Source organism: Oenanthe melanoleuca, chromosome 5 (genome assembly GCF_029582105.1).
Source record: "Oenanthe melanoleuca isolate GR-GAL-2019-014 chromosome 5, OMel1.0, whole genome shotgun sequence".
In the NCBI taxonomy this organism is placed as follows: Eukaryota; Metazoa; Chordata; class Aves; order Passeriformes; family Muscicapidae; genus Oenanthe; species Oenanthe melanoleuca.
In genome coordinates this window covers 26,321,836-26,343,845 of record NC_079339.1, presented here as the reverse complement: position 1 = coordinate 26,343,845, position 22,010 = coordinate 26,321,836, and the positions used below count along the sequence as shown (strand labels likewise).

General features: G+C 38.1%; 1 protein-coding gene across 2 annotated transcripts in view; it reads left to right on the top strand.

Moving 5' to 3' along the window:
- Positions 1-1,861: 1,861 nt before the first annotated feature.
- UBR1 (ubiquitin protein ligase E3 component n-recognin 1) overlaps positions 1,862-22,010 on the top strand; it is a 59,169-nt gene continuing 39,020 nt past the window's right edge. The window contains exons 1-10 of one of the 2 annotated variants that reach the window (XM_056492539.1): positions 1,862-2,045; positions 12,711-12,948; positions 14,607-14,715; positions 15,668-15,778; positions 17,036-17,166; positions 18,168-18,309; positions 18,835-18,897; positions 19,207-19,330; positions 21,021-21,128; positions 21,603-21,691. In XM_056492539.1, coding sequence (XP_056348514.1) covers positions 12,854-12,948; positions 14,607-14,715; positions 15,668-15,778; positions 17,036-17,166; positions 18,168-18,309; positions 18,835-18,897; positions 19,207-19,330; positions 21,021-21,128; positions 21,603-21,691 — 972 coding nt within the window. In that variant the 5' untranslated portion in view covers positions 1,862-2,045; positions 12,711-12,853. Of the gene's footprint in view, positions 2,046-12,710; positions 12,949-14,606; positions 14,716-15,667; positions 15,779-17,035; positions 17,167-18,167; positions 18,310-18,834; positions 18,898-19,206; positions 19,331-21,020; positions 21,129-21,602; positions 21,692-22,010 lie in introns of those variants that run through there. The other variant, XM_056492540.1, reaches the window with a different exon arrangement.

The window sequence follows — 22,010 nt, the reverse complement described above, 5'->3', positions numbered from 1 at the left end:
AAAGCCCTGAAGAAGTGTTTCTAAATAAATATCAATCAGCAGTCCTGGTAATCTTGAGGAGTAATCTTGAAAACTGGCCTTTGCTCACTTTCTTCGTGAAGCTCTACCATTTTATTTTAGCTCTAGCAAGGCTGTCAAGCATTTTGTCTGTATTAAAATTGATCTGAATTCCTGTTTCATTCTTCTTCTTTCCACTATTACTGTAGTATCCATGGAGATCTTTGTGTTTTGTGCCATTTCTACCTGGACAGTGGTGCTAACTTGTTTTTTAAGAGGTTTGCTGTCACTTTCTTTGCTGTCAGCACATATGGGTTCCAATTTTTTTTTAAATAATAATTTTTAAAAATAAGTCTAGCAGTAAGTCTTGTTCAATTAAAGCAGTTGATTTACATTATCATAACTTCTGAAAGTCCCACAGTAAAGCAACCCCACAGTGATAGTTAGCTAAAAGATGTGGCCAGGCAAGCTGCTAGCCTTGCAGCACAGGGGCTGCAGGCAGCCCTCCTGCCGCTTGACTGGGTTTGTTGCAGTCCTGGAATTCTGCCTCGCTTCTCTTGCTCAACTACATTGGAAGCTGGATTATACAATTGCTAGTGTTGATGCCAAAACAGGTGGAGGACTCCAGTAATTACGGTCCAAACTTGGTTGTTGTGCAAACAACACTTCTGGTTAGCGGTCAGCTGTGCTGTTGGAAAGGATTTGGTACAGATCAGCAATAGGGACAGACAGAATGAGATTAAATTGTTAAGTGTCTCGTGGCAAAATTTACTTTGTATTTTTTACACCTCATACCTCAACCTGTCTCAGTGATGGTGACTTCAAGAGACAGATTTCAGTAATATAAACAGCTCTGAAGGATTTCCTAATATGAAGATGACTGGTAGCTATGGCAGAGGAGATCTTCAGATATTCTGAAGATGTTAGAGAAGAACTTTGAGAGTACCTGTGGCTGGGTGCAGTACAAAAAAATCATTGAATATACCTGAAAAAATCACCTGTAAATCCCATCCATACTCATAACTGAGGAGCATGGAGAAGCTGCTTGGAGGCAAACAGGAAGACTACAGTGGGAGGAGGCAGTCTTCCCGATATCCAAGATATCAGGCATTTGATACGGACTCCAATATCCAATGCTATGGCTATTGGCCTATTTCCTGTTTCAGCCTTAGGAAGGCACAAACACAGGGAACTGTACAACTGGACTGCAACAATCTGGAAAACTTCCCAGCAAAGCATAAGCCATGTCTGTTGCACATCAGTCAAGATCCTAAACGTGCTAATCTGCCAAACCTGCCAGGTACCCAAAACAGTTACGATATGATATTGGAAGGTGTGCAGGAAAATTTTTGATCTTGCAAGCAGGCATTTGCCTGAAGCTATAGTTGCCTCCTACACCAAGAAATAAAGTTTTGCCTTTGCTTAGCCCATATGGGAGCCACACCGAAGCGGTGTGACTTTGCACCTGTGCAGATGAAATTACTTACACTATTATCTTGCTAGGAATAGGATAAGGGGACATAGTCCCTTTCATGAGGGAAGAATTTCTTCACAGAAAGGGTGATTAAACATTAGAACGGGCTGCCCAGGGAGCTGGAGATGGTCCCTGAAGATGGTTAAGGAAAGACTGGACATGACACCCGTGCCACGGGCTGGATGATAAGGTGGTGCTCGGTCGCAGCTTGCACTCGATGATCTCAGAGATCTTTTCCAGCCTAACTGATTCTGAGACTCCGTGACTCCGCAGAGGAGCTCCCTGCCCGTACCCCGCGCTCAGCACCGACACCAGCCCCGCGCACCGGCCTTGCCGCGGCCCCGCGGGCGCAGGCGGCGCTGCCGAGCCCCGCGCGGGGCGGCTGCGCGCGCGCCGGGGGCGGGCCCGGGCTGCGGGCGCAGCGCCCGGTGACGGCGGCGGCTCCTTCCGGGCCGTGACGGCGCCGCCGGCCGCGTCCCTCGCTCTCAAAATGGCGGACGGAGCCGACAGAGGAGGTCCCGCGGCGGGAGCGGCGAGCAGCCGGACCGCCGCGCAGGCCCCGGAGAGAGCTATGGTGAGGCTGCAGACCGGAGCCGCGCCGCGGTTCCCCTTGCCCGCCCCCGGGGACCGCCCGTGCCCTGCCCGCGCTGCCGCACCTCCGCTCGGCCGAGCACGGCGGGCGCTCCGCGGCTGCCGAGCGGCGGGGCGGAGGGCCGGGACGCGCCGCCGTGCACCCGGCGGGAGGCGGCGGCACCTGCCGGGGCGCGGCCGGGGCGTTGGGCCGGAGCGGGCGGCCCGGTGCCCCGTGCCGGCGGCCGGCGGGGCTGCGCACCCGCTCCCGGCGGCCTGCGCTGCCTGCGGCTCCGGGGCTCGGCGGCTCTGCCCGGGAGCGGAGAGCCAGCCCTGCCCTGGGCCCCGCCAGCCGCTGTCAGGGCCCACGGGGAAGCGGTTTGTCTCAGTTCCCCGCAGCACGTCTCAGCCCCTGTCTCGTGTCTTCAGTTGGCACTTAGTGACGGAATTAAATGAGACCAAACTTTGGAAAGCTTTAGAGACTGCCCTTTAAACGTTGCAGCGTGTATGTGCATCTTAACCATAGTCCTTTACCTTTCTTAATTAAACGTGACCCTACTGTAGAACAAAAAGGGCTGAGTAACAAATTGTTGTTCTGCAGAGTGTGTGGAGCAGCAAATAGTGTTATTTAGTAAGAAGGTAGATGGAAATAGTTGTTTTTTGAACGGAAATATTATTAATTTTTTGGTTCTGCAAAATAATCGTCTATGGATTTAATACTTTGTTATTGAGAACAATTTGGTGTTGACCCCGTCTAGTGGTAGCACATAAGCGCCTTCGGTGATTTCCTCCACAACCTCGTGTAGTCATTACTATGTTTGAAACGCTTTTATCCGGAGGAGTTTAAAACCCGAAGGCTCACAACTTAAGAAGGGAAGGCAGACGGATGTGTATCAGTAACTTTGCATTTTATGTTCTATATTTTGTAACAGTCTGCACACAGCATAGTTTTGAGACTTGATTGCCAGGGTTTAAAGGCTGGGTGCTGGCAAGCCTGTCAAATAGCTGCTTTTTATGTGGTGCTACACACCACTAATAAAAGTAGGAAGATGTTTACTCATGGAACTTGCATGTGGCAGCGCTAAGCCAACAACCATTATTCCTTGTACCCTTCTCAGAATTTTAAGTATCTGAAAATCGTTAGAAATGGTTCTTTAGTCCCAGACATCATTCTTAAGTGACATATATTTCTGTGATTGAAACACACCTATGTGCGGATTTTTTTTTTATTTTTTTAATTTTTAATTAGAAACAACTTGGTTTTAAACTAGGAAAAAAGTGATTTGATATCATGGTGTCAAAAATTGCAACTCAGGTGATTTCTTAAGCTTGTGACCTGTGCATAAAGTCAGTGGTACTGAGGGTGCTAGTGGCAATCAGCAGCAAAGCAATGCAATCAACCTTTTATTAATTGGGGACGTAAGTGGCTGAGTTAGCCCAGGCAATCCATGAAACTGGTAATAGTGGTATTGTGAAAAACTAAGAGAGGGTTGTTGAAGAGATCCTCAGCTGCTTAAAGGTGATACTGATCCACTAAGTCATCTTAAATTTTATGTGATTTCAGCCAATGGAAAGTGTCGGGACCAGAATTATCATTCCAAGAAAGGTACTTGGCTGTCTGGACTGTGTTGCCTGGCATACATCCGAGCAAACTGCAGGAATTTTGACAGGGAGTAGGGGCTGAGGCTATGTTATAAAAAGGGAGAAGGAGCCTGGGATATGTACTTAGGTTGTGCCTGACAGCATTTGTGATGTTAGATAGCAAATGTGGCTATAGTGATGCTAGAGACAGCTGTCATCTGGAAGCAGTACACCCAATTTACTGCTGAACTAAAGATGGTACTAGGTAGGTGGAACTAATGTATCCTGCCTAACTTGTGCTTTCACTGTGGTGCTAGAATTGGAAAGTTGTGTGTAGCAGAAAGAACTGTTTAAATAGGGTGAGCTTTGGCCTCACTGAACTTGTCAAATCTGTCTCAATGGCAGAGCAGTCAGACAGAGTCATGCTCCTCTGTTCGTCTCTGGCTTTGGGTGCCATTGGCTGCAGTGCAGCACCACATCTGGCTGTAAACTTTCCCAGGGTGCTGGGTGCATGATGCAGGATTACCTAAATGATTCTGCAGGAGCCAGCCTCATTCTGGAGTGGATGGTGATGACTCAGGTAATAAACCCTTCTGCACCCAGCCCAAGTCAGTGGTGTCTTCTCTGCTTTGATCTCCAGCTCTTCGGGTTGGATGACTGTGGTTGAAGATACTGAACTTGGTGTTTCACTGCATTAGTTGAAGTCAGGTCCTGTCTGTGTTTCTGCTTCTCCACAGTGGCTGTATTGCTCCCTGAGCTGCCCTGGAAGAAAGTGGGCTGAATTTAATGCTGATTAAGTAGTAAACCCTGTCTACCAAACTCGAGTTTACTTTCTTTGCTTTCCTAACAGCATCCACAGTTTACTTGGCTGACTGATGGGCTGGATTTGGCTTGTCTAGTAGTTGGCTAGCAGGCATTGCTGCTGGCCTGACAAAAGCCTGCTTTGCAGGCTGGATCCAGCCCTTGGTTGGCTGTCCATTTATATTCTAAACAAATTCTGGTTTGACTCCTGCCTGCTTTTGTGTCTGCTACCTGGAGCAGGGCTTTGATATTAAGCTGTTTTAAGGATTTTAAATTTACATCGAATCTTCAAATTTTCATGTATGTGTACCTTCTCAGTAATATTTGTGAAGAAAAGGGATTTTTCTTTAAGGTTCTTTCTTTTGCCATCAGTCAGAACTACTAACAAAAGCTGAAATATAAGTGGTATAGTGGTGTACAAGAAGAGAAAAGCTTGTATGAATAGGATATTTCCTTTAAAGACAGGATAATTCTCAATTTCAGTTTCATGATGTAAACCATGATACAGGCACTTGTGCATTTTAAGGTATTCCGGATCTTTTGTGTTATTCAGTGCTGTTACATAGTTGAGGAAATGTATATGAGGAGTCCTGCTACTGTAGACGTGTCATAATCAAGTGGTAATATGGAGAGGGTATTCATGTGCAGGTTATTTCTTGAAATTAGTGAAATCTGAGTTTGGCATCTTATTTGGAGCTGCAGCATCTTTGAAACTAAGTTGACCTGCTTAGACCAGATGACGTGTCCATATCATTTTACTTTGTTAAGCTAAACTTGTTTAAAACTTCATTTTAGGTAAACCACCATATCCTTTAGTGTAATTAAGCCCTGAAATGCACATGGTCAAAGCCACTGTAATTAGAGCAGTGCAGCATATTGGCAGAATAGTGTTTACTGTACACTTGTGTCAGTGTCCAAGAAACGTAGCTGTGAAAGTTGCAACAGGTAACTGGAGCATGGCCCAGATCCTGTTTGCATCCCTGTATTTACTGAAGTGCTTTCAACTTGTTATGGCATCAAACAGTGCTTTGGTTTTTTCTTCCCTGAGAGCTTTCACTTTTATTCATACTTACTGGTATTTTTTGTGGCTTTTTTTAGTGCAGGGCTGAACTGATTGTAAAGGTTGTGGTTGCTGTAGTCCTATTATAGTATTGCAGTTGTGAGAGGTATGTGGCTCCAGGAAAAAGTAGTGGATATTCCTTATAGCTGTTGGGGGTTGAGTGTTTTTCTATTACTGTGTCAATTTAAAGAATTTTTCCCATAAACCAGGACAATAACATGTAACTGTTTCAGAGTCTCCTAGATGTCGCAGCAGTAGAGAAGTTAGGGATAAACAGGGGAAGTGTTTGAGGGATGCTGAGTGAGTGCTAAATATGCATAGAGTCACCTGAATTTTTGTGCACATTCCTTTACTGCAGAATTAGACTGTATACAGTGGATCTTAAAATTGATGATAATTGGAAAATCAGGTAAGTGCGAATACACAGGAAGATTTAAAAAATACCACTGTTGTTTTCCACCTTCCATTAATTAATTACTTCTTTGTAAATATTCACTATAGTTGTGTGTTTTGAAGTGCAGCCTGGTGCTTGCTAAGACATTTCATGGATGTCGTGTTCCCTCAAATGTAGGAGACCACAGCATGGATGTTAAGGATCAAAGAAAGAATCAAAGTATTTCCTTTATTTCTCTAGAAGCAAAATAAAAATGATCTGTTGAATGAGTAGTCAGAACTTAAAATTCAATTTCAGAGTCTCACAGAATATTGTAAGTAACTGTGCAAAGATGATTTTGCTATTTTTATAGGGAGAATAACTTTTCCCACAAAATAAGTATTTTGATTTACTATGTGATGCTAAATTCCTGCTACCTCTAGTGTTAGTTATATGTTGCTATCTACCAGATGCAGGTTTCACAAAAAAAAAATTGGAACATGAAAAGCTGATTAGATTGCATGCCTCAAAGACTTGAATATTAGTTCTAGAATTCCTGACTATTTTGCCTGTTGAACCTACTTAGTAGTAGCATCCTGCTAATTTTGCAGGCTGGAGTATCCACTTGGCAAGGAGATACAATAGGGATACCTCCAGCATGGCAGGGAGAACTACAAGCCATGATTTGACTCCAGTTGTCTTCTTGGGCACCAGGTTGCTCTCAGGTGCTTCCTCCCATGAGCTGCAGCTGTGCTCTTGAGGTTTTGGAGGTGTCTGTGGTTTAAAAGTGCCCTGCAGTTTCCAAGAGGTAGATCATCTTGGGTCTGTGCTTTGTTTACCCTGAAGACATTAGTTTTAGCTGTCCAGCAGCTGAAACGGTACCAGATGGTGCTGGTGGTTACTTGTCCTTCTCTGGTGGTCACCCATTAGCTCTGGTTCTTGGTGGCTGCTGGAATTGAGGTAGATTGTACTGTAGACAAAGCTTTAGTAGCCTGTGCTGGTTTTGAGTCTGTTTCCCAGTGGGCAAACACCTGCATCATTAAAGCATCTTTTGACATGAATTGGCACCTTGCTTTGGCTCAGGGGCCAAAGTTAAATTACTGTAAAGATCAAAAAGTTCTTTTATGTATAGAGGTCAAAGTTGATGTTTTGTTAGGACAGTGTTAGACGGTCTTGAATGCTACCCATGTTGTCCCAAGGGAAAATAACTTTTGAAAGCTTACTTGCTTCTTTTAGTGGAATTACTGATAACCAGAGCAGACTGGATACTGAAGTTTGGTAGTATGATTTGGTTTTTTTAGTCATGTTATATAAAGGAGCTGACTGATGCATCAGAAAACAGATAATTTGTATTTGAGTTCTAAATAGTCATTTTTACAGCTTAGATTCTCTACTAAAACATTTGCTGTGCTTGTGAGTGACAAAACAAATTGAGTAAGTTTCCATTTTAACTCCCTGAACTCTGCCCTTCTAGAGATAGAATTTATGCACCAAAGAAAAAGTTCATTTGATTTAAGGCAGGGAAGAAGAAATATATTCATTAATTTCTAGTGTTTATTTTGGAAACCTCTTCTTTGTGAAATATATATCTTTGAGGCTGAAATAGATTGCCTTAATGTTGTTTTTACTAAAAATAATGCCTAGGTGTTCTGTACTCTAGTTGGATCTTATTTTCAGTGCATTAGAAAACTGATAATTTTAAACCAAAATAATAAGTAGGAAAAATGGAACAAAAATTTTGAAAGCAGAGCCCTTATATGAAAATGTTAGTTCAAGAATCCTTTTAACTTTCCTTTCCAAAGAAATTTCAAGTATTTTGCATGCTTTTCAGAGAACTTGTGTGTATATATCCTTTTAATATGTCATATGTTTCTTCAATTTATTAGACAATATCAGAATATAAGTTTTCTGAGATGTTGTCCAGCTAATCTCTGTTCAACTTATAACAAGTGTTCTGTGCATTAAAGTAAAGCTGCCTTTTGCATTTGGTATTTATGTTGAATCGCACCTGCTTGAAATCAGTATCTCCTCAGCATTTTAAATATTTGATTTTAAAATCCTGCTTTTTCTAGTTGCTTTGACAGGCAACTGGTATTGTTGTCTTGTGCCTGACAGATATTTGCTATGCATAACAAAACATTTTTCTCTTCCTATTAACTGGAATGCTGGACCAGGTACAGGTTTTAGTTCATACTACTGGTAGTATCTGTTCCTTCATAATTTGTTGGTTAATGTTCATAAATATTAATATTCCTTTCACTGATTAGATTAATGTATAGATCTAAAAATAGTCTTGAACTTAGGCAATCACTTTTGCACTAAATGATCAGCTTGTCAATCAGTGCATTTAAAATGCAGCTGCTTTTTATAATATTACCTTGTGCAAGCTGTTAGTTTGAAATACTTAAGAATTCCAAGAGAACTGTGCTTAGAAGGTTGATCAAAAATTGTCATGGAAGCAACATCTACTGAATTAATTTACCTAATAAACCTCTGCAATGATAAAGAAATTATCATAGTGGTGAGAAATGTGATTTGATGCTAGGTCTGCAGGTGAAAAGTGAATTGAGTGTGTTAACTTTTCCTCTTATGTTTTTCTTATATGCTTCCTTCTCTCTCATTCCTGTTATTATTTATAGTCTTCATAAATGGAATGTGTTTGTGAAAGACAAAATTGGATATGGATATATTTGCTATATCAATGACAGATATTTTGTATATTTTATAGCAATATTTATAGGAAAATATTATTTCTCAAGCTCTGACCTTTTTGGCATGATGTTTATTTAAAGCGTTTGGAAAAAGCTACAAATTGTCCTTTTAAATGTAGGATAAATCTGCACATATGGTTGAAGTTGAAATGGGGAAAATCTTTATATGGTTACAAATGGGAAGAAATACTAGTCAGATCCCACCGAGGAGGATATGTTTCCCATGTGAGAGAAGAAATTGTTTCCTAACTGTTTGCTGTCAAGGGGTGTTGTGAAGCAGTGCTTCTGTCACAGTGTTCTTCTGAAGAATCAATGAAGATGACAAATTACTGTTTTTGTAATACAGCATAAATCAAATGTGGTGGACAGAATGGTTTCTGTGTCTGCTCTTCTGACAAAACTGCTGACACTTGAGAAACACTCCTCCTGCCTCCCGTTTTTCTTCTTCTTTCATGCAGTTTGAGAATTATCTTGGTCTTTAAAAAGGTGAATGTGACAGGAATGTGCAGTTGAAGTAGGAAAAGAGATGGGTCTGGAGCAGGTTAGTTTAAAAGCAGAGATAGGAGACAATGTGTACCTTTGGCATACACTCTTCACTAGTGTCAGGTTGAATGTCACCTTTGCCTGCAGTTTCCAATCCCTGCGAATGCCCACTAGCATGATGTGGAGTTACTCTCTCTCTGTAGGAAGGGTTGTGGTGTGCTGCTGCAATCAACTCCCTTAGCTTATTCTGGTCACTGTGGGGGTTTCATTTCAATGGCCATGTGGTGATGTGACTGTTTCTTAATTAAAAGTGAGAAAATGACCAAGAAGCCCTTTGAAAGAGCTCTACTAAGGTCACGCATACAAATATTTCAGAGCTGAGCAATTTCAGAATTCAGATCTTAGATGAAGCTCTGATTTACTCCAAATGTGAAGGTGGTTCTTTTTCCTAAAATCAGTAATTTTAAGTTTGCAGTCCAAAAATATTTTCCAGTGGGATAGTCTCAGTTGGGTTAGTGTATTCACCCAGCTTCCTCTGGACTTTCTTCTGTTAACTTACAGCATGTGGGCCTCTCTGAGTAGGGTATGAGTGCCTGGGGGGCTGTGGAGAGTTCACTGATAATATTATTTTGGTTACATGGTAATAATATTTCTTCCTTAATTGTGTTATTTCATGGCTTCTGCCTCTTTCAATACTGTAGTTCAAATTTACTGCTGTCTGGAATCAAATCTGGAAAATAACTTTTCTCTAGAGCTTGCTAGTAGCAGAAATTAGATGATTAGTGGAGATTGACAAAGAAAGATGATTTTTCCTTATGAACCGTTTGAATCACACAATGATTGAGGCACCTCTGCAGGTCATTCTGTTCAAACTGTTAATAGTTTTGTTGATAGTTTTGTATGTAATTTTATACTTTTGAACATAATACAATAAAAGATAAAAGGTACAAATTACCTATTGTAAGTAAGGAGGCCCAGAGGGTATGGGATAAGTCTGACGTTTAGCCTGGTGCAGCTTTTAGAAATAAGAAAAACAATGTCCTTGTTTCTCTTGTAAGTATAATGAGTATTTCCTGGGTGATGTACAGGCTGAGCATGTATTTTAGTGGGCTTACCAGAAAGCAGACAGACTGCTTGAGAAAGTTCTCTTGCTTCCCTTGTTCCCTCTCCTTTCCTACTTTCTGTCCTCTCTTCTTGGGACAACGTTTAAACAGAATTAAGAGCTTTGCACAAGAATGTTTGAAATGCTTGAGTTTGACTGTGTAAGAGCCCTTTTACACTTCTGGCAAATTTTCAGGGAAGCTTAGCTCTGTGTTTCTTGAAGCTATGACATGCTCTGGACCAACAACGCAGAAGCTAAACTTGCACCATCTCTTGGGAGCATGGGTTATTAAGATAGAAGGGCACAGGCTGGGATTCTCTTGTGCTCCACAAACAGAGCATCCCAAAGGGCCACATCTCACCATCCAGCATTAAAAAAATACAGTAACCAAATTGGAAAGGCGAATTTAATGATGCCATAAAGCAGTATAGGCAAGATAAAACAAAAACAAGTTACAGGAGGAAATATATTTAAGAAGAAACACTAAATTACGAAGTTTAATTATGATAAAAATAATTCATTTCCACTCATCTTAAATCTGATGCATAAAAAATAAACATGTGATCAAGTAATTAAGTTTTCAGCTATCTCTTAAAATTGAATATTTTTCTCAGAACCATCAGCTGTGTGTGATATTTTTCTTTTTTCAGTGTTAATGTGCAATTATCTGATAAATTTGGATTGAAATTTTAGTTTTTTTACATTTTAGTGTCTTTATGCTCAGGGTAATCATCACTTTTATTTAATAAAAATGTTGCTAGGTAGTTGAAAAATTTGAATAGGTTAATTAAAATTAAAAGGCAGCCATTAATTTGTTTCCTTTTCTTTTTGTTCCTTAGGTCTGAATATGTGAAAATAAATACATAGCTATATATTTGAGTGTATCTATGTAATGTATACAGGTTGCATGTATATTACATATATGTTTATGCTGCAGCTTTTATGACCAACGCAGTAATTTCAGTGGTGCTTACTGCTCAGGTGAAATTCTGGGACAAAATTTATTGGTTAGTATTGGAATTGAAATAACTGGTTCCTTTCACTTCATCATTGAGTCATTGTTTTCAGATAATAATGGATAGGTTTGGATGCTTTGTGATTCAAGAAATCTGATTCGACTGATCAAGCTGCTGCACTTACAAAATAAGAATATTCTAATATGACTGTGAATGAATCTGTTGTTCTGCTTGACCACATTACCCATGGCTTATCCTTTCCAACAGCTTCTGCCATGCATTTTCACTATGGTAAATGAAGTAATGGGCTACCTAAGGGTAATGCTGAGGAAGATTGATAGCCAAAAAAATAAATAAAGGATTGAGGATTTTTTTGCTTTTCACATAAAAAGTTAAATAGTCTACTTCTTTAAGCCTTTTTTCAGTCTAAACGCTTTGGTGGTTGCTTTGTTCATTCCCTCTTGCCGGCCTGGACAGAATTCCCTTTAGAGCTATTTCTGAAGTTACATATGTATTTTTTTCTTGTACTCGTCTTGAATCTTTTGTACAGTTTTGGGCCCCACAATATAACCACTGACAAGACCTGAGGGAACAGCATGGAGTTGCATCAGGAGAGATTTGGGTTGGATATTAGGAAGTTATTTTTCACCCAGGGGATGGTTGGGCACTGGAATAGGCTCCCTGGAGAAGTGGTTTTGGCTCCAGTCTTGCCAGAGTTCAAGAAGCATTTGGACAATGCTCTTAGGCACGTGGTGCGATTCTTGGGACTGTCCTGTTTTGGACCTAATAATCCTTGTGAGTCCCTTACAACTTAGGATATTCTATGATATTTGGATGGTAACCAAGGTTGTATTTGAAAGGATGCTGTCTTTAAGAGTCTTGTCTGATTTGCAGTGGGGAAAACCAAAAGTTATTTCTAAATCATAGAAATAATATGAGAGAATATTCAGACTTGAAAGGCTAAAATAGGACGATTGGAGAGAACTGTTTGGAGAAGTAAAGAAGTTGCAAGTAAAATTGTGGACTAAGAACCTTAAGTCAAAACACAAGTACTTTCATTAATTGTCTTACAAAAATAAAATTGCATTTTAGTCTGGTTTCCAAATGACAATAAGCTTATATGATCATTTGGGCTTCTTTCTTCCTCAGTAGCTATTGACCTCTGATTACCAGTTCAACCAGGCTTTCCGAAGACCCTTAAGTTGATACAAGTTTTGCAATTATCAGCAGGCAAAGAAATGAATCCCAAACTTTGCCCAGCTGTGGCAATTCTTTCCATTTGTCAGCAGTTGAACAGATATCAAGCTTCATATATTGGTTGGCCTGTTGGGCAGAGTGTAGTTGAAAATTAACAGTAACATAGTACTTACCAGCTCCTGCCTTAAGAGTGTTTTAGTAGAAGACTTCAAAGGAACAGAGGTTACTGTGGTGGAAAATAGCAGAGAGATCATTGGAAATCCATGGTTTCTTGAATTTTATTGCTCAAAGCACTGACTTCTGATGTAGGAAAGACTTCTGAATTCACAGCAGAACTGCGTAATCCTATTTTCTTTTATATGTGAGTATTTGTTTGCTTATCCATGGGTGTACTTTTTGTTGCAGTGGTGTGATGAAAGATTCGACTTCCAAGCTACATTTTTACAGTGCTTGGCAAAACATGTACCCAATATTTATTCAGCTGAAATGGACCCCTTGGTGGAGAAACAAGAAGAAATGGTCCAGGCAGCAATATTATACCCCTTGGAATGTTACTTGTTTGGAGAGGACCCAGATGTATTCCTGGAGAAACTACAACAGAGCAGAACCTCCCAGCTCTGTGGAAAGGTGTTGTCATGAGGGTGTGTTCCTGTCTGAGATAATGCAGCAAAGTGCTTTAATAAAATCAGTTGTGCTGCTAACTAGTCATTGCCTGTGGTATACTTCTTTGCTAACTGATGCTGGCATTTATTTCCCATTTCAAACCATTTTAGAGTAAGGAAAGTTGCATGTGAAAAGAAGGCTCTGGCAGAGAAATGGGGAAGGAAATGGAAAGGTTACTGAAAGTACTGAAAACTATTGGTTAAAAGTGTTGGATAATAGGGTATGATCTGAGGGGTACAGTACTCACCCTTTGAAAGTCCGAAACAGAATCCAGCATTTCTGAGCATTGTCAGTCCTTTGCTTTGGCAATAGCTGTGTGACCAGTGCTAATTTTTTCATCTTTTTTTCTCATCCTGAAGTATATTGAAGATGACAGCTCTTTGATTTGATGGAATTAATTTTATTAATTCTTATTAATACAAGTTCATTAACGAGCATCATGAATGAAAATAAAAAGCCAGCAGTTTTAGTGGTGGCTATAAAGATTGCAAGAGTTCTTGCAACTGACAAGGCAGTTCAGTGCTACTAGAACAGGATTAATTCTCTTCTTACCTCTCCACAGTTCATGTATGGTGGTAGGCAGAAAGACAAAGCTAAATCTCTCAGAGTTGATATGTTTATTTTTTTGAGTTCCAGCCTTGCGAAAATGTGGTCGTATTTATACAAGGTACTGTATGTACTACTGCAGCTGAAGCTAGATACCTGTTTGCTTTAGGCTTCTAAAATGCTAAAAATAAAAGTCTGCAGTTGTAAAATCAGAATGTCTTGAATTGGGTAATCAAATCTAACAACCACTTTTACCTTCTTTTTTCTTTGATTCATCTTTTAGTAGATTTATGGTAATAAATTAATTTTACTGAAGTATTAAATTAATGTAATGATTGTTATAATCTGGAGGTTTGGAAGGAAGTTATTTCTGTCATCCAAATTACTGTGATATTTTAGTTGTAAAAGAGGCTTGAACTAAATGTTGAACAATGGTATGGAGTAAGAAATTTGATATGTTGTCATTTAGCACGTGTTGTCCACATTTTGCATAAAATAAAACAGCATTTAAAGAAAAAAATGACCATGTTTTAAGGAAAAAGGCAATATATAAAAGTATGTATGTGAAACATAGGATAAAATGGAATTAGATTGCCCATGAGTGTAATTCCGTATTTTCAGGTATTTAAGTGCATGAGTGAAACTGTACAAGTTATATTTCAAAGTATAGATTCCTAGCTCATTTAGAAAGTAATTATTTTTCAGATTTTAACTTCTGTTTTAAAAGTTAGAAGCATAACCTAGTATAAGTGTAGAAAAGTTTAATCAGCAGGCTGACTATTGACTCACACTGGAAACAATAATAAAGGTTAATTCAGAGTCCTTGCTAGTTTTCCTAGCTGCTTATTCTTAAAATCTGAAAAAGTTTTGCCAAGCAAGTTTTGAAAGTGGAAATTGAGCATGTTTTTTACAGATTATATTATAACAGATTTGAGTACATGGCTCAAACTTAACAGGACTGGTTACTCCATGTCACAGAAGGATGATGACAGTCAATGTTTTTATAATTTGAATCTGTTGTTAGTCTCAATTTTTCTTGTTTTCAGAGCAACATAGTCTTTTGTGCATGAAAATTTCAGGAGTTTATTTTAGAAAGTTTTCCACTTACCATTTTTGTTGCAGAGACTGCGCAGTTGATCCAACTTGTGTGCTCTGTATTGACTGCTTCCAGAATAGCATTCACAAGAATCACCGGTACAAGGTAGGAAAATCTTTTTTCAAGTAATGGTCCTTGTAGCTTTAGAGAAGTTCTTTTGAGGCTATAATAAACTGCACATAAACCATTAGTAATTTTATTATTAAAAAATAAATTCTGGGATTTATGAGTTGCTAAATCTCTATCTTGTGTTATGGAAATATCTAGTCAAAATACAGGATGTGCTCTTTACAGAATAATTTATGTTGGAGGTCACCTAGTCCAGCCTCCTGCTCAAAGCACTTCTAATTAGATCAGGTTATTTTAAAGTGTTTCAGGTAAATAACAGTCTTTTTATTGGGTCACAGGTTTTTTTTTTAGAATTATTTCAAGATCAGGGATTTGGAGGAAGCTAAGGATGCTTGTTTTTGCCTGAGTTTCATCTGAACTTTTTGCCAGAATGGAGGGTCAGAATTTGTACTCTTCTGAAAATGCAATGCAAAGTTAAAATTATAAAAATGCTTTTAGATGCTGATCATGTAATCTTTTCGTTGGTTAGAAGTAGAGGTACTACTAAATATCTGTTAAATATGCACATTGTTTTTTTACATTATTTTCTAGCTCGATGAAGTAATTTTAAAGAAGGCATTAAACAGCTTTGCTGTAATTTTGTGAATAAACCCAGAAATATTTTTACATTTATGAAACACTCATCAGTCATAGGGTTTTTCACTTATTTTCAAGTTAAATTTATTTAGGACTTGCATACCTTTCTGTAGCAGCAACTCTATTTTCTTCTTTATTTTCTACTCAAAAAGTTTATCTTTTACTCCCCTTCTATTCTGGTTAGTTTCCTTTTATCTAAAAAAAGTTGTGGTAAGTTGTGGTAAGTCTAGTGGTGATTCTTCTGTTTTTAAGTAGATGTTTATACTTGTGTTTGATTTAAATAATGCACATTGCTCTTTTCCTCTTGCTTTTTATGGGCATGTTTCATGACTGAAATACATGGTTTTTCCAGATGCATAGCTCCACTGGAGGTGGGTTCTGTGACTGTGGGGATACAGAGGCATGGAAGGCTGGACCAGTGTGTACTAAACATGCGCCTGGAGCATCAGGTTCTCCCAAAGAAGTAAGAATATTGTGTAAAGTGAAATTAATAAATATTGTGAATGTTAGCTGCTTATTCTTGTATGTGAATGTATATGTATTGTTTAACTCATGTAACAGGTTCAATCAAGTTCAGTCAGGATTTCCTTGGTCAAGGTGTTTGGGATCAAACATATATATTAGACATCCTTTGTTTTTTTTGTGTTTTGTTTGGCGACAGTTTCATCTGCCTGTCTTGTGCACTTGAGTCTTTCATTTGGAATTAAGATTGAAGTCTCTTGTGCTTTTCTTAGTCTATTACTCAGTTCTTATTTACTAATAATTGGTTTCCCAGTGGTTACCAAAGGTTTAGAAGTTTGATTTTAATATTTTCTCTTTTCTACATTACTGCATTATTGAACAATCCATTTTCAGTTACTTCTGGTGTATGATTTGTCACTATGACTATAAAAAAATTTCTGTGCCTTGAAACAACTTATGCTAGGATGTCTCATGGTTATTGTACCTTGTAAAAGAGCATAATAACAAGAAATATGCCATTTTACGAGGAATTCCTAAAGAGAATGAGGTAAATCAGCTGCTTCAGGTAAAATTTGGATATTTTTCAGAGTCCTTCATTCTGCGATGATTAGTATGAAAAACCTTAGCATTTGTCATTGCAAGCAGAGCCCTAATCCCTGATGGTTTTGCAGCAAACGTGCTGTCATTTATGTTCTGTTGTATGGAAAGGGAATAAAAAGCACTGGTGTTACAGAAAAATGAGATAAAATTTTCCTTCACTTTTTCATCCTTCTTTTTAAAGAAAGTTAATGGATTTCAGAGATAAAAATGGTTGAAGCTTCAATAAGGAGTAATTTGTTTACCACTTGGAGCTTGTTGCTTGGTCTGCACTACGAACTTTTAATATCTATGGGATTTTTGAATGCCTTTTTTTAAAAAAAAAAAAAAAATGAAGCTAAGACATTTGATGAGGCCTTTCATAGTCTAGTCCTAGATAAAACATGGATGCATAAAGAAAGATGTATGAAACTGTTGGAATACTACTGAGAGCCCTTGGGATGAAATAACTTTGAAAAGAAGAAATTAGGTGAGGTAAATTTCCTTGAAAATCATGAAAAGGATGATTTCGTGATTATAGTACAAGTATGTATATATGATTTATGGTATATGTATGTATATTATAGTATAATTTCCTATTATATTAATTAGGTACTCTACCAACCTCCTTTTAATTTTTTTTCAGGATCTTTTCCATCTAATATTATCTCATGTTTTACAGAATTCTGAATGTCAGTTGAATGAAGAAATTATGGAGCATTCTAGGAGAGTGTTTCCCTCTGTGATAAAATACATTGTAGATATGCTTATCTGGGAGGAAGAGAACGAACTGCCTGTGGAGCTCACCATTAGGTAAGGAGTATTTCCAATTTTATTTTCAATGCATTAGCAACTTGGATTATAATTTCTCCTGGGACAGTCTCATATTCATACAGACATTAGTGCTGAAGTCCCTGTAAACAGCACTGTGGTATGTTTATGAGAACAGTAGAGAAACGCTTTTGATACTTGATGGGAAAAGTAGTGTATGACTGTCCTTCATCAGTCTCTGAAGGGAAGGGCTCCTTACCCGGCCTGATACATGGTGAAGTGGCAGGTCTTGGTGCACGGGGGAGGAAATGCCAGGAGTGGAGACACCCACCAGGTGCCATTGGCTGTCTTGGGAGACACTGATGAGGTGCTATGGGACAGGGGAGCAGAACTGAGCTGGCAGATTTTCAAGGATTCTTTCCACAGTGCTTGAAAGAAAGATGTGGACAGACCTTTTAGTGAGGTCTGTTGCAATACAACCAAGGACTAATGATTTGAAAGTCAAGGAGGGTAGATTTAGAATAAATAAAAGGAGTTTTTTACAGTGAGGGTGGTGAAACACTGGAACTGGTTGCCCAGAGGGCTGGTGGATACACCATCCTTGGAAATATTCAAAGTCAGGTTGGATGGGACTCTGAGCAACCTGATCTAGTTGGAAGATATCCCTGCTTATTGCAGGGAGACTGGACTAGATGAACTTTAAAGGTCTCCTCCAACTCAAACTATTCCATGTTTCTGTGAAAATTGAAAAAGGCTGTGTATCACATTACAAAACGAATGAGTTCATAAAACAGCAGAGAATGGAAATGATAAGGGAATATCAAATAACTTCAAAACTTCTATTTTGTACTTCATACATAATTTCTATGGCTTTTTCTGACATAGATGATGGGGGGATGTCATTAGCATGAAGAATATGCTTGATTTACTTGAATAACTTTTTTTGTTGTATTTGACTTTCTTCTCAAGCTATCAAGCTGTATTCAATAGGACACTATTTACAATTTTACTTCTATTTCTCTGATGTATTACCTTCTTCCCAGCAGAGAGAAGGCAGACAGCTACTACTGTGTCCTTTTCAATGATGAACACCATTCTTATGATCATGTCATCTACAGCCTGCAAAGGGCACTTGGCTGTGAACTTGGTGAGGCCCAGTTGCATACGACTGCCATAGATAAAGAGGTTAGTGCATTTGGGATATCAGAGACAGTCACCTTCTAATCATTAAGAGTTACTATTGCAGTCACTTGGTTATAGAATCTTTGTTTCTGATTGTTGGAACTTGAGAGAAAGGCACGTGGCTGAGCAACTCTTAGTCAACATTTGTTTCTCAGGTGTTGAACTTGTTTAGGAAGCACATATCTCTTGTTATACTCTGCTATTTCATGTACTTTGTGCCAGGAGGAAAGTTGATCTGGTTTGTATTTAAAGTATTCTGCAGAAATCTCTCTCTTCTGTTTTAATGTGTACATGAATTTTCCTTATTGATAATAAGATGCTCAGACTTTACTTGTTGTGTTGTTAATTTAGATAATAATTGTTAGTAGGAAAAAAGCTAACTTTTATTTGCTTCTAGACATTTAATAGCACTGTGAATGATATTGGGCCCTGTATTTCTATTATGTGTAAAAAACATAGCAAGGACTGGACTTGTGATGTTTTGGGTTTGCTTTATATTGGTCTCATGCTTAGTATTTTCTTAAACAGGGTCGTAGAGCTGTTAAGGCAGGACATTATGCTGCTTGTCAGGAAGCAAAAGAAGAAATTAAGGTAACTTCCTGAAGTATTTTTCCAAAAAAAAAAACATCACATACCAACTTAATTAGTATTAAATACTGAGCACTTATTTGTCCGCTGTACAATCTTTAGCTCAGGAGTTCCATGGATTTATAACTTGCCTGTGAAATTTTTGGAATTGAATTTACACCAGCACATTTGAGATAACTATTTATCTATCTATCTTCAGAAATGAATCCTCAAACTGTTTTCTTTGTTTTGCTTGGGAGAGATGGTGGGTAGTGAAAATAAATAATGAAATGAATGTTATTTTATGTGTAATAACATTTACTTGACTCCTAGAGGCATTCTGAAAACGTTTCTCAACGACCGCTCCATGTGGAGGTGCTGCATGCCGATGTTATGGCACACCAGAAGTTTGCCTTGCGCCTTGGTTCTTGGCTGAACAAACTCATGAGCTATTCAAGTAAGCATTACAATAATGCCATGCCAGTATTTGAATGAATTAAGCAGTGTTATATATGGTGTTCCCTTAATTAAAATACTTTGATGTAATTCTTAATTAATAAATTAATAATGCAGTAGCATGGGGGCTGATATCTGTTAGTGAGGTTATGAACAGCAGTACTTACCTGTTCTTTCTTGTTGAAATAAATATGTTTGTTTCCCTGATGGAGCACTATCTCAAAGTCCTTTACTTAAAAGCTGCCCTCCTCAATGCTGGGTGGAAAATATCTCTATCAGTGAAAACAGGCATCCTCTGCTTACATGAATTCCTGCTTCAGATTTGATAGCTGTGATTCATTAGGAAATGTCAATGCAACTAGCAGATTAAAAGCTTAATTAAAATTTTTTTTTTCAGTAGTGGAAAGTCTGTTTCAAGCTTTCAAACATTATTATGGTGTTTGAGGCTTATGGTTCTAAAGATTTCTGAATCAATGTCCTTTTGATTTATTACTGTTGTTTTCATACCTGTGTCTTGCCACACTAAAGCCATTATAAAATTTCTCCTTACAGTACAAATATGCATAGATAAAGCTCTACTCACTCCTTATCCTCCTTCTTGATAGGTAAATCTGGTGGTCTGCTTTGGTCCCCTTGTAAGCTTTGTTAATAATGTGAATTTCATATTTTTTATGAACACTTGCTGATCTTTCACTTGAGACAGTAGATCGGAACTGTACCTTTTTGTAATTCTTCTCAGTGTTTTACAAGTTCTAGCAGTCTGTTCTTTTCAAGTTTGTTTTTATTTTACCAGCTGGATTTTCTTGCTGTTCTGAATTCCTCAGACAGTTCTTTTAATCAATACAAATTTTGAGTGTAGATTATTTCAAAGTTTCTAGTGAAAGTTTGATTTTTATCTAGGTAAGTTAACAGATACTTTTATGTTTTAGTAGAATCTTTTAAGTACAAAGATTGAAGTCAAACATTCCTGTCCGTCTTCTGGATTATATACGTAGAGGCATTATGAGCCTGATGTTCTGTGTTCAGCTGGAACTTTATAATCTGGTGGTTCATGTTTTTTTTCATGGTTTTATTTCAAATGGTAGAACATTTAATAATGTTAATTTTTATTTCTTTCTAGTTAATTTCTAATTTTCAAATTCTCAAGAATTTGAGTCATGGCTCTTCACTTTGCCTTTCAAATTAGTCACATAAGGCCTCATTTTGGAATGTTAAAAACCTGTGGTTGGCTGTGTTATGCTGATGCCCAGCACTACTTCAAGTACGATGTTTACGGATAGGTGCAAAAAAATATAAAAGAATTTCTGAAATTCTACAGAAAACTGACTTTCAAGTCCTGAGGCAGTGATCAGCAGAGACTTGCCTAGCCCTGTGCTTTTCTCTGCTGACACAGTAAAGACTTCTTGTGGGTCTGCTTTGCAAAGCTGTCTAAATTATTTTCATTTAAAAATACTCTTCTGCATCACAGGGTTTATTAAATTAGGTAGGCAAGAATAAAAGGAAGAAATTAGTAAGGCAAAGGGTATGTGGGAGTATGTTCATTGAGGAAAAATCTTAAAAGTAATTCTTACTTTAGTGCCTTCTTTCTTTTCTTCTTTTAAGGAACAGAATTCTGTAATTCTAATTTTCTCATGTCATATAATTTCATTATTGAAACATTCTTGTACAAATTAGTAGTTTCATCCCTACAGGTGACTTTCGACAGATCTTTTGTCAAATATGTCTCAAAGAAGAAGCTGGATCTGAAAAGCCCTGCTTTATAAGCAAGTTGATGCTATGGGATGCAAGACTTCATAAAGGTTTGTGTATCCATGTTGCTATAAACTAAAGATATGTCAAATTTTTTTTTTTTGTGTGTAACATATAGATAAATGTAAGTACTATGCATGTAGTTACATTTCTTCATGGTTCTTGTATTATAGTTTTTAGACAGCCTTAATTTTTACAACTGAGCTTATTTATATTTGGGATATATATTTGCCATCTCAATTTGTCCTGCTTTTGCATCTTAAAATCTTTTTATAAAATACAGCCGGACATTGAGTGACTTGATACTTACCCTGTGTTTTAAATATGTACCAATAAATGTCAAAACCCCCTAAAAATGAATAACTGTATTCATATATTTCATAAGCATTTCAATGCTTTTAATGATTTTAAATTATAGTTTAGTAATTGGTTCCTTATCTCTCCCCCCCCCCCACCCCTTCACCCCCCAAAAAAGGTGCATCTTAATACAACAAAGTGACATGCATTGTACTGGCTCTTTGCAGGGGCAAGGAAGGTTCTTCATGAACTTATCTTCAGTAGTTTTTTCATGGAGATGGAATACAAAAAACTTTTTGCTGTGGAATTTGTGAAGGTAAATAGTTTAGTTTTTATGCTATGAATTTGTACTAGCATTATGAAATTTCCCCTGAGATTCAGCCTTTATGGAGTGCAGGTAATTCCCATGTCACTGGTTTGTTCCTTAAACTCATGTAGGGATATGGTTGTTTAAATGCCATGTTGTTTGTATTCTGCGTATCTTTCAAAATGCCAGATGAACTGCAAATTGAAATTGGCCTTTCTTTTAAAAATTAGATACAATAATTAAGAAATATACAAAACATAAGACAGAGTTTTTGTTTAGGGTGAGACTTTTTAATTCTGATAAAGATGATTGATGCTTCTTGATATTT